The following is a 12,016-nucleotide window of genomic DNA, read 5'->3' as shown; positions in this document are numbered from 1 at the left end:
GCCTTGGTGGGATCAAGGCACGTGGCATATACTGCTCCCCCGTCAGAGGAAGGGGTCCTGCTGTGCTGGTGTCATCCTCACAGACCGTTTCTTATTGCCATACCATCCCCTGGGGCATGAGTGGTGATGGGCTGGTGCCGTGTTTGGCATCACCGTGGGAGTGGATGCCAGGGCAGGACAGCAGCATGGCCCTGGGGACAATTCACCTCTGTCTTCCAAAAACGGGTGCTGCGGTCACCCTCCTCCAAACCTGGTGCCCCCCAATGTCCTTTCCCCTGGCTCTCCTCCCTGTTGTCCTGCTCTCCTTCTCCCTTTGTTAATGTTGTTAAATCCCTGCTCACAAACAACCTTTTCATACGAAGGCTGCAGCAATGCAGGTTTCTCTGTATCCTTGATTGTTTCCTCCCTTTCCCCATTAAGTTATGGGTCTTTATTTTCTCCTGTCTCCCCCTTCCTTCCAGTACTTCTAAACAGCACACCAAATCCTTTTCTTGTTGCCCTTGATGTCCCTTGCTACTCGTAACTCAGTCACGCCGTGGTCTTTAGATTGTACCTTACTTGCTTTCGCAATTTCTTTACATTAATCTGGGATCATACACCCTTTGCTGTTTGCTTTTTGATTTCCTGGTCCTTAAAAAAACCCTGGTGCAACTGCAATTGTCACGTGTGATTCTGTCTCCCTTTCCTCTTCAAAATAACTCTTCAGCAGATTGAGTTTTTCAGAGCTCTAACAATTGTTTGTCTGTGGGTGGTGCCCGTGCAGCGGTAGAGGTCCTGGGGGGTCATAGGCTCTCTGGGTGTCACCCCCTCCACCGCTGTGGCTGATCACCTGGATGGAACTCCCCTATACTGTGCTCCGACCACAGCCCAAGGCTGGCGGCCCCATAAATAATGCTCATCCCCCGGAGCCACCCTGATGGCTCGGCCCAGCTGAACGGCGACGCTGCAGCGGGAGTTTCACCGGAGGTGGCAGGGAGGAGAGCCCACAAGGAGCAGCCGCGGCCGCAAGCAGCCCCCCAGGCCGTGAGCAGGCCACCCTGGGCACCACGGCCGGCGGGGCTGGCCTGGGCCTGGGGGAGCCGTCGGGCCGCAGTGAGCGCAGAAAATGGCGGGCAGCTGAGAGTCCTCCTGTAAAGCCCTTGGTGGCCCAGCCTGGCTGTCCCCACGCAGTGGGCCTGGGGGGGCTTCTCCCCTCCCGGCAGCTCCTGCTGGGGACAGGACAGGGGCTGGTGAGGCAGCGGACAGAAGGGCTGAGCCCCAGGGAGAGGCGGGGAGAGCCGCAGGGCCGGCCCCGCTGGGTGCCGGGGGGCAGCAGCCCCGCCCAGGACAGGCCGGGGTCTGCTCCGGCCGCCCGCACTGCAGCCCCACCGCCAGGCCCCGCCGGTGACCTCTGACCCCGCTCACGACCACCCCGGCAGGCAAGGGAGCGAGCGCTTTAAGAGAGGGCGTGGTCTGTCGCCAACTCCGCCCCGGCGAGCGGCCACGCCTCCCGCTCTCTCCGCCGCGGCGTGGCACCACGCGGCTCCCGTCGCTCTGGGGCTGGTGCGCCCCCTGGCGGCGCGGCCGGCGGCGGGCCTGGGCAGCGTCTTCCCGGTGCGGGCGGCGGCGGCGGCCCGGTTCTAGACCTGCCTGCGCCCTGCCCCGGCGGGGGCCGCGAGGAACGGTTGCCCCCTCCCCGGTCTGCCCCGGTGGCTGTCGCTGTCCCGGAGAGGGCCGGGGCAGGCCCCGGTCCAGCAGCACGGCCCCCGGGAGCCCCCGGCCTTGGCAGTGGGAGAGCGGCTGCGTCCCCGCCCGGGCGCCGCGGGAGGAGCGGCTCCGAGCGTCCCCCGGTCCCCGAGCCCCGGCACTGCGCGTTGGGCCGAGGCCGAGCCCCGGCTGCTCCGGGACCGCGGGGTCCTCGCGGGGCCGCCCGGGTTCGGCCTGCCGGGAGCCGTCCCGGAGCGCCGCCCCGCCGCCGCGTTTCCGGGGCGGGCGAGGGGCTTCCTGCGGGGAGGCTGCGACCGCTGCCGTCCCGGTTCTGCTCCCGTCTCGTCCCGTCCAGCCGCCGGGATGATCAACGCCATCCTGGTGTTCAACAACCACGGCAAGCCGCGGCTCGTCCGCTTCTACCAGCACCTGGTGCGGGGCCGGGGGCATCGGTGGGGCTCTGCCGGGGCTCTGGGGAGGCCCCGGCTTGCAGGGGTGATCGTGGTGGGGTTGGGGAGCCCTGCCTGCCTCAGCCCAGCGCCCAGGCCTAGTCCCTCGGGATGCCCCGTGGCCGGGTCCCCCGTGGCTGCCCCTGCGGCTGCTCCTGTGGTGCCAGGGCTGGCAGGGAGCTGGCACCTGCCTGTCACCTGGAGCTGCCGGCTTACGGTGTCCCTCGGGGTAGCGGGGGGAGAGCAGGGCATGTGGGTCCTGCAGGCCGTGCACCCATGGGTGTTTGCCCTCGCCTTCTTGCAGGCGGAGGAGGTCCAGCAGCAGATTATCCGAGAGACTTTCCACCTGGTGCTGAAGCGGGATGACCACATCTGCAACTTCCTGGAGTGCGGCAGGTAACCCTCCGCCCCTCTGGCAAGGGGGGGGCCCTGCAGGACTGTCCCTTCGGCTAGGAGAGCGTCTGGGCTGCATCCCCCCCCTCCTGAAACTCTTCACCTCTGTTTGTGTCTCTGCAGCCTGTTTGGTGGCTCGGACTACAAGCTGATCTACCGCCACTACGCCACGCTGTACTTCGTCTTCTGTGTGGACTCCTCGGAGAGTGAGCTGGGCATCCTGGACCTCATCCAGGTTGGTCTCTCTGCAGTGAGGTTCACTGCCCAAGAGTGGCTGGCAGGTACCTCCCCCCACAGCACAGTCCTTGCTGGGCGGCCTGGCCCCAACACCTTTCAGGTGCACTGCATGTCTGTGGCACCTCTGTGCTGGCCCTTCTGGAAGCGACTGAGAAGCCGTTCAGGAGGCTGTGATGCGGAGGGGGAGCTGCGAGCGCGTTAGCTGATACACAGCTCCTCCACCTGGAAGCAGCGGGGGAAGTCAATCTGAATGAATTTCTTTAAAAAGAATCGTAGAATCATTTAGGTTGGAAAAGACCCTTAAGATCATCGAGTCCAACCGTTATTATAGAATCATAGAGTACCAGGTTGGAAGTGATCTCAAGGATCATCTGGCCCAACCTTTCTGGCAAAAGCACGGTCTAGACAATATGGCCTTGCACCCTGTCCAGCCGAATCCCCAATGTTGGGGATTCCACCACTTCCCTGAGGAGATTATTCCAATGGCTGATTGTTCTCACTGTGAAGAATTTTCCTCTTGTGTCCAGTCGGAATCTCCCCAGGAGTAACTTGTACCCATTGCCCCATGTGTTTTCCATGTGACTCCTTGTAGAAAGAAAGTTTCCATCTTCTTTGTAGCCACCCTTTAAATACTGGAACATGGTGATAAGGTCTCCCTTAAGCCTTCTTTTCTCAAGGCTGGACAAACTCAGTTCTCTCAGCCTTTCCTCATACAGAAGACTTCCCAGGCCTTGGATCATCTTTGTGGCCCTTCTCTGGACCGTCTCCAGCCTGTCCATGCATTTTTTGCGTTGCAGGGACCAAAACTGAACACAGTATATGAAGTGTGGCCTGCCAAGCACTGAGGAGAGGGGGATAATGACTTCTTTATATCTGCTAGTGATGTGCTTGTTGATGCAACCCAGCATCCTGTTGGCTTTCTTTGCTGCAGCAGCAGCACACTGTTCACTCATACTGAGCTTGTTGCCCACCAGGAAGGATCCCCAGGTCCCTTTCCCCAGAGTTGTGTCCCAGCTGGGTAGATCCCAGCCTGTGCTGCACTCCTGGATTATGTTGTCCCAGGTGCAAGACCTTACATTTGTCTTTGTTGAACGTCATAAAGTTCTTGTTAGCCCACTCTTCCAGCCAATTCGGGTCTTCCTGCAGCATGGCTCTCCCAAAGTGTCCGCTTCCCCACTCAGTTTGGTATCATTGGCAAACAAAGTGTTAACCTAACACTGCCAAGTCCACCACTAAACCATGTCCCTAAGCGCCCACGTCTATACATCTTTTAAATACCTCCATGGCCGGTGACTCAACTACTTCCCTGGGTAGCCAGTTCCAAGGATTAATAACCCTTTCGGTGAAGAAATTGTTCCTAATATCTAATCTAAACCTTCCCTGGTGCAATGTGAGGCCATTTCCTCTTGTCCCCTCGCTTGTTACTCGGAGAAGAGACCAACCCCCACCTTGCAACAACCTCCTTTCAGGTAGTTGTAGAGAGCGGTAAGGTCACCCCTCAGCCTCCTTTTGTCCAGGCTAAACAACCCCAGTTCCCTCACCCCCTCCTCCTAGGACTTGTCCTACAGGGCCTTCACCAACTTTGTTGCCTTTCTCTGGACACGCTCCAGCACCTCAGTGTCTTTCTTGTAGGGAGGGGCCCAAAACTAAAAGTACATTTTAGAAATTGTTTTCAAACACTGCATAGACTTGTAATGGGACCTTTGCTAAATCTGGCTAATGGTAGGTGTGAGAGTGTTGGTGCAGGAGGTGGCAGGAGCTGCCTGCCCTGCTCGGGTCACCCGCCCTGTGATCATGCGTTTCCCGTAACTCTGCCCCTTTCAGGCTGTTCTGGTGGGCTGCAGCCCTGCCCTGAATGCAGCCCCCAGCCATTGTCCCAGCACTGCAGCAGATCAGGACATCGACACCTGGGGTGTTTCTCCCAGAACAGCTGAGTCCCATGTTTCCATGCCCTTGACCTTGTGCCAGGCCCCTTGAGGGGGTGCCGGGTGTGCGGGCAGCACCAGTAGCACCTGAAGACAGCAGTGAGCTGTCACTCGCAGCACCACAGCACACACCGGTGCTGTGAGGGAGCTTGTCTGGGGCTGGAGGAGGAGCCCTCCACGCTGCCTGGGTTGGACCCACCATGTCCTCCCTTTGCAGCTGGCCCAGCCAGGACCAGGCTCTAGTTCCAGCTTGCCAAGACAAGCCCTCTCCTCGAGCAGGTCTGAGCTTCATCTGGTTTCTGCAGTGTAGCGAGGACCAGCACTGATGCCCATGTGGCAGTCCCCTGATCCCATGCTGCTGCTGCAGTACTGGGGTTCCCAGGCAGCCCCTGGGCTGGGTGTCCCTGTGTTTGCCCTGGGAACAGGCACTTTCCTACCATCAGAAGGAGATGGGGTTGTTGAGAGGGTTTTGTTCCCTGCTCAGGGGGATACCCTGGGGCACAACAAGTTTCTGGTCAGGGCTGCGAGTGGGAAGCATCTTGCAGTGGTCTTCTGTACTGACCTTCCCTTCCTGCCACCTTAGGTGTTTGTGGAGACACTGGACAAGTGCTTTGAGAATGTCTGTGAGCTGGACCTCATCTTCCACATGGACAAGGTGGGTTGTAGTCTCTGTGTGCTCCTCTGGGCCAGTGCTGTTGTTCACTCCAGCACCTGGCTGCCCCAGAGCCCTGCCCTCCCTAGAGCCTGCGCTCCCATGGGCAGGAGCTGGCCCAGCCTTGAGCTCTGGAGCCTTTCAGGAGAGGCTGTTGGTACATTAGGCGTCAGTTTTGGGGAGAGGTTGAAATCCCGGGTAGGGAAGTTGTCAGCCTGGGGTCTTCATAAACTGCTTACATCGTGTCCTCCTGATGAGATCTGAGTTGCTGGGCTCTGTTCTGAGTCCTCCATGGGTAAGCTCTGCTCTTGGCACTTGCCCCATTGCATTGCTGCTGTAGGGCTGTGCTCTCTGCTGCAGCACAGCCATGGGTGGGAGGGGGTTGAGGGCTGTCCTGGTGATTGCCACTGACGCTGGGTAACCATGCGGTCAAGTGACAGGGATCTGCGCTGAGTCTTTGCTCTTGTCTTCTGTACAGGCTGGTGTTGATGGAGCTGGGCAGGCTCTGGTGTTGTGCAGGCGTGTTCTGCCTCTTCTTGCTGTACTGTAGGGCCCCTTGGGGGTCTTGTTAACATTTTAGTAGAGCTGCAGGAAAAAAAAGGGAATGAACAATGGGAGTGTTTGGAATACACAGCCTTTAATGCTTCCTTTTTAGCTGGACAGAGTTTCTGGGAGGAAGCCTGTCCTCTTTGATGATCTCATAGATGGGGCTGAAGATAGCTGGGACTATGCTTAGAGAAAGGAGGGACTTAGCTGACATGTGCTGGACTTGTGTTGCTGTTGATAAGGGCTTTCTTGCTTTGTTGAAGACAAAACATGCCAACAAAGAACAGAGGAGTGGAAAAAAATCAGTAAGGCTGTAAATGTTCCCTTTCTGTTGGCTATTCCAGCTTCTGAACTCTGGCAGAGAAATGGAGTTAGGAAATCTTAGAAGGTGATCTGGATCAGCTGAATGTACTAGGAACTGATGAAGTAAGACTTTGATTTCATAATTTGCCTGGCTGTAAGCTTTCAGAAATGTTATAACATTGATTGTCTTGTCAGCAAAAGTGTTCTTATCAAAGCAAGCAAAAGGAGAGGAAGGAGGAAGTCAGAAGGAAGGAGGAGTACCTGCAGGAGAAGTGATGGCAGCCACCCAGATCACCTCTGGCCTCATCTGGGGGAGGGTGTGCTCTCAGTTATGTATTTTGTGGTGTGACCAAGACCTGACAGCTTTACACTCAATCTGCAGCCCACAGGCAGAAGAGATTACCCTGTTGCTTGTCTGTTTTGCCAGCAGTAGCACGGATTGCCCTTCCTCTGAACTCTTCTGCCAGGCAAAGGGTTCAAAGGAGATGGGAGTTGGGAGGGTTTCTGATCCGGGAGACCCTGGGCTCGGTCACCCCAAGGCCCTCCTACCACTCAGGATTGTTTACTGCCTGTCCTGTGCTCCCGCTGCTCCCCAGCCTTGACTTCAGTCCTTGGCCACTATCAGTTGGTCCTTTTGTCTCTCTTCCTATATTTGGCGTGTATTTATTTCTCAGATGTGTTGATGTTGAATGCCTGTGCTTCCGAGCGCTTGGTTGCAGATGGGCGGTGTTGGGGGTGCTGGGAATACGCAGGTCTGTTCTGCTGGTCCCTAGGTCTTGCCCCTCGGATGCCTGGGCAGGGCTTTCTCCAGCTGTGATGCTGCCCCAGTGCTCCCACAGAACCCTGCCTCTGGGACTTCAGTCTGTCAAGAGCAGTGCAGGGCATGGTGCTACCCCTCTGCTCTGGCAGATGGATTGCAGAGTTTGTGAGTTCCCGACTGGAATGGGAGAAATGAGGCCAATGTCAATGGGAAAGCATCGATTTGTCGAGCAGAGACTTTGGCTGTGAACAACCTCAACCCAGCAGGTTCTGGCTGGGATTTGGGTGCAGCTTTGTCTGGGTCCTGTGATTTTCTATTATTGCCTTAAGATACACGTTACACTCTGTATGCAGCACAGGGTCCGTGAAATGGGACCTGCTGCGGGTTTCAGGTCCCTGCTCTTGCAGCAGGCGGCTGGACTGGGCCATTGAGTCTGTGGTTCTTGGGCACCAATGACACCAGTGCTTTTAGGCTGTCAGCTTTGGGAGCAGCAACCTCAGAGCTGCAGGGCTTCCTCTTTTGCAAGGGGAGGCTGGAGCCACAAAGCCTTTGGGAGGGTCAGAGGCAGCTGTTGCCCAGCCCCTGGTTGTTCTTCGTACCTTGGAGGAGAAACGTGAGTTTTGCTCAGCAGCTGCAAGGTCCCAGAGAGGACATGGTTTGTTCAGGAAATGCTGTGTTTCAGTTTGGAAAACAAAGCTTGCTTGGGATTTCTGCCCTGTTGGTTTCGGTCCAACTTGGGGTGAAGCCAGATCTTGAAGGAACAACATTTCCTGCAGCCAGGATGCTCTGTTCTGGGGAACTGCTAGTGCTGTCCAGTGCAGTGTTTGCTGGGTCTGGGCTGAGCTGACACTGTGCTGCGGGACAGCAGTTCCAGTGCTGTGGGTGTCCCGGGAATGTGCTGTATCGCCCGTGGCTCGCCCTGTGCAGTGCTGATACCACACACCTTGCTGCTCCTGGCACTGTTGGAGCAGGACGGGACCCATGGTGAGCATCAGGCTTGCTGTTTGTGCAAAGCTGGGTTTCGCCCTTCTAGCAGATTCTCCGGCTTGCTTTATTTTTCACAGCATTGCCCTGGCCGTATTTGCCACACAGCATTTACAAGTGCAACCTGCCCTCATGAAGCCATAAAACGATATAATAACTTAACCATCTTCCATTAATAGCCTATTTCACGGAAGTAACCAGAGAGCCGTAAATTCATTATCTGTGCTGGGTGGTTGTTGAGACCTGCTGACTTAGCAAGGAAGGTTGGGCTGTGCAGGGTGGTGGAGCTGAAGGTGGGTTCCAGCCACCTGGCATGGTGGGGGATGTTTGTGTTTTCCTGGATTGTAAACCAGGATGGGCCCTTTCTCCTATGGGGTATCACCGGTCCTCCCTGATGGGGCTGGCAGGAGGGAGCAGCTCACTGCCTTGAGACTGCTCCATTTCATCCTTGGATCCAGGCAGACCCTGGGGAAGGGAGGAGACTCTCATAGCATTTTTGTGCTTTTTCTGTGTGTGTGTCACAGTCCCGTCTTTCCTAAGAGAAAGCAAAGAAGTTGGGCTCTAGCCTGGCTTTCTGGGTAGAAGAAACTGTTTATGGGAAGAAGTGTCCTGTGCAGTGGCTCCGGGAGGCTCTGGGGTCTCTGCTGCCTTGTGGGCTCTTCTCCAGCATGCTTTCTAGGCAGGGAGTTGCCCCTGGTTGTGACCTGCATCCCAGCCCAGGGAGGGATCAAGCTTCAGATGAGGTGTCAGAGGTGGTGTAGCCAGGGTGTGCCAGCGAGCTGGGTCAGACCTGGCCTCTCTGGGGGCAGCCCTGTGCCTGGTGGTCCAGTGGGCAACATTTGCTCCTGTCCCTGTGGTAGGCATCCTCTAGAGCAGAGGTACCAGCACTAAACGGGGCTGTGGGACCATGTGCTGAGGACCCTGGCAGCCCTCTTGCTCTCTGGCCAGCCAGCTGCCGGGGCTGTGTGGGCTGAGGGGAGGATGGGGCTGGATTTGTGTCTCCGGGAAATGCCAGTCTCCAACATGCTTCTGCAGCAGTGGCTGCTGCCGCTCCTGGCTGGTCCGTAAGCTGGGCTGGGTTTGCAGCCTTCCTTTCCCATCCCTTCCCATGCCTTCCCTTCCCTGGCCTCGCAGGTTCACCACATCTTGCAGGAGGTGGTGATAGGCGGCATGGTGCTGGAGACCAACATGAACGAGATTGTGGCACAGGTGGAGGCCCAAAGCAAGCTGGAGAAGGCAGAGGTGAGTGCAACGCTGTGGCTCTCCCACGTGGGAGGCTGATGTACTCCAGACTGTAAGGGGGGACAGCCTGTGGGGTCTGGAGCTGGTGCATATGGGGTATCCCCAGTATCCCCGGTCTCTGCCTGCCTGAGTCCTTGGGGAGAGGACTGGGGGCATCCCTTCCCAGCTGTGCTCTGTGCTGTTTAGATGTGTAGGGAGCAGCCTGAGCATGGAAATGGCTGTTGCCATTAAGGTTGATAACCTGAGGTAGTGAAAAGTTTATTGCCCCTGTTTGCACTGTCATTGTGAATTGGAGGTGCATCTGTGCTCGCGTCACAGGGAAGCACCGTGCTGCTGCTCCCAATATAGGACCGGGTCCATCAGCAGTGCGGGAGGTGGGCGTGAGGGCTGCTCCCTGGCTGCACCTGTGCCGAGCCACGCATGGGGGGACATGGCTGGGCCCTGGGGCTCGGGGGAGGCAGGACAGCATGGGCCAGGGCGGTTCAGGGATGCTCCTGCAGCAAAGTGCAGGGCTGAGCCGGGAGCAGCCTGGAGCCCCTCACAGAGGGGCTGCGGGGGGCAAGGGGCTGGCAGTCACTGGTCTCTCCCATCGGCAGGGAGGCCTCTCAGCCGCTCCTTCCCGCGCGGTCTCGGCTGTGAAGAACATCAACCTGCCAGAGATCCCTCGCAACATCAACATCGGAGACATCAACATCAAAGTGCCCAACCTGTCACAGTTCATGTGAGCGTCCTGTGGCAGGGAGGGCTGCCCACACACGCAGGCCGTGGCCTGGGCTGGCTTGGGGAGAGGAGCTGGGCTATGGTGGGTTCCCCCTGCCCCTTCTGGGTCTCTGCCCGTATGGCACATGGTGAGCCCGGTGTGCTGCCGGGGGGCCTGGGCTGGCTGGTGGAGGGTGGGGAGCAGTGATGGGGCTCAGCAAGAATGGGGTGGTGCTGTCTGCCTGTCTGTCACCTTGGACCTGGGCTCAGTTCTGCTCTCTGGTCTCCCAACAAGGGTGGCCTTCCTTCCCCTCCCTGTGGATGGGCAGCCTCTCTCCTTGCTGTGGGGGGAAGAGCCAGGTCCTGCCTCTCCCAGCATTTCTTGGAATTCCCAATTGTAAAAATCTACCTGTAGCTGATAGCTCCCGCAGGAGCTCTAGGTTGTCATCTCCTCCATCCTCCCTGGGCTGGGCTGTCCCCTGCCCAGCATCCCTGCACCCACCCTGGTCCGGCTTGCCTGGACCTGGCGCCCCAGTCTGGGATTGGTACCAGCCTGGTTGGGGTTGCTCACTGGAGCTGCTGTGAGCTCTGGAGCTGGGGCCAGCATGGGTGGTACCTGCTGGACCAGGAGATGCTGGCAGTGAGAGGGAAGGGAGCTGCCTCTGCCTGGGCTGGTGGCTGGGTCGGGGCCAGGCCAGTCTGGGGCCTCCTGGAGCATGTCCCTGTGTCCTAATAAATCACCGTGGGAACTTGTGTCTGCTGTGGGTGCTGCTGGCCCTGTCCCAGGGGCAGCACCGGGAAGGGGAGCACCAGGAGGGTGTTGTGGGGTCCATGGGGGGCCTCTTATGGGGCGGCTGCAGCCCTGGGGGACTCTTGGCTGGCAGAGGCTGGTGTCTGGGCTGTTGCATGAGAGTGGGAAATGGGGCCCTGGACCCAACGTGGGGGAGGGCATGGGCTCTGGGGTAGGGTCCCTAGCTGCACCCTGCCCTGCTCTCCAGGGCATGCAGGGGGGACCACGATGGCCCCACATGGGCTGTGACAGCAGTGTCCCCTGCTTTGGGCCTTTGGAGGCAGGGTCACCAGCCTGCAACCTGCCAGTGCCCGCTGCCCTCCTGCCAGCTTTCCTGCCTTGTCTCTCTGCTGCAAAGCATCCCTGATCTGCTCTCAGGGCAGCTGAAAGCCCTGTACTGCTCGGCTTGACAGGGCATGTGAAGGCTGTGGGGCTGGGGCTAGTGTCCCCCAGAGGCCTGGGGGGAGTGGGGGCTGGTCCTGGGTGTTGGAGTGAGCATGGCTGCAGGGGATGGGCCAGGTGGGGATGGGCCAGGCTGGGAGGTTCCTGAGCTGTGGGGCTTCTCAAGCTGGGTGCCCTGTGCCTCTGGCTATGCCACGGGCACCATCTGGCCATCTGCCCTCTGGGCTGGTTTGGGGGCCCTTTCCTCTGCTTCCCCTCCATTGGTGAGCTAAGCTCCCAGGGGCTCTGCCTCCATCTTCCCTGGCAGGGAAACCATGACTCTGCCTGGAAGGAATTTTTCTGCTGTCTCCTCTCCCTGTGGCTTAACCCTTTCCCAGCTGGCCACGAGCCACCACCAGCAGCTCATGGAGGTCAAGGAGCCAGGCAACCTGCTGCTTCCTCTTTTCTGACAGCCCCCTGTCTCTTCCTCCTCCTCCTCTTCCTCCTGTTGGCTGCTGGAGCAGTGTGGTGGAGGGAGCAGGTGAGGCGTGCTCTGGGCTGTGTTCTGGGGCTGGGACACAGGGTCCAGCAGCACTGGGGCAGTCGGAAGGGAAAACTCCAGCTTGCCCCGTGGCAAGGAACTTGGCGTCATGCCCGTATCCCACTCTGTGCCAGGCCTGGGACACGGAGGTGCCTCGGGGGGTCGGGCTGGGGCAGGCGGCCCTGGCTGTGATGGGCTGTGCCTCTGTCCAGTCCTGTGCCATGGCATGGAAGTTCCTGGTGCAGGATGTGTCCGGCCATACGTGCTTCCTCTGCAGCGAGGAGGTGTTTGTGCACAGCCACCTCTGGTAACGACTCTGGCCTCGCTGTCCCTTCCCACATCCTGCCGGAGCCTCAGGAGGCCGAGGACCGCGCTGGGGCTGGGTGAGTCCTGCTGATCCCAGCTGCTCCCTTTCCCCGTTCCTGTGC

At 58.7% G+C, this 12,016-nt stretch overlaps 1 protein-coding gene across 1 annotated transcript; it reads left to right on the top strand.

Annotated features, from left to right (window-relative positions):
* Nucleotides 1-1,547: 1,547 nt before the first annotated feature.
* On the top strand, nt 1,548-10,613 carry AP3S2 (adaptor related protein complex 3 subunit sigma 2). The gene is made up of 6 exons (XM_049812598.1): nt 1,548-2,118; nt 2,440-2,531; nt 2,652-2,763; nt 5,274-5,345; nt 9,070-9,177; nt 9,774-10,613. Exons 1-6 carry the CDS (start codon nt 2,050-2,052, stop codon nt 9,900-9,902), a joined length of 582 nt encoding a protein of 193 aa, XP_049668555.1. The 5' UTR covers nt 1,548-2,049; the 3' UTR covers nt 9,903-10,613.
* The last annotated feature ends 1,403 nt before the right edge of the window (nt 10,614-12,016 follow it).

The sequence above is a fragment of the Accipiter gentilis genome, chromosome 10, assembly GCF_929443795.1.
Source record: "Accipiter gentilis chromosome 10, bAccGen1.1, whole genome shotgun sequence".
In the NCBI taxonomy this organism is placed as follows: domain Eukaryota; kingdom Metazoa; phylum Chordata; class Aves; order Accipitriformes; family Accipitridae; genus Astur; species Astur gentilis.
Note: the sequence above shows the minus strand (reverse complement) of the source record. Positions and strands in the feature narration are given on the sequence as shown.

What these genes read in the sequence shown, in the direction of transcription:
- AP3S2 (XM_049812598.1), top strand. Translation starts at nt 2,050, where the DNA reads ATGATCAACGCCATCCTGGTGTTCAACAACCACGGCAAGCCGCGGCTC. An exon ending in TCCGCTTCTACCAGCACCTG is followed by an intron (nt 2,119 to 2,439) that starts GTGCGGGGCCGG and finishes GCCTTCTTGCAG; the next exon opens with GCGGAGGAGGTCCAGCAGCA. An exon ending in GCAAGCTGGAGAAGGCAGAG is followed by an intron (nt 9,178 to 9,773) that starts GTGAGTGCAACG and finishes TCCCATCGGCAG; the next exon opens with GGAGGCCTCTCAGCCGCTCC.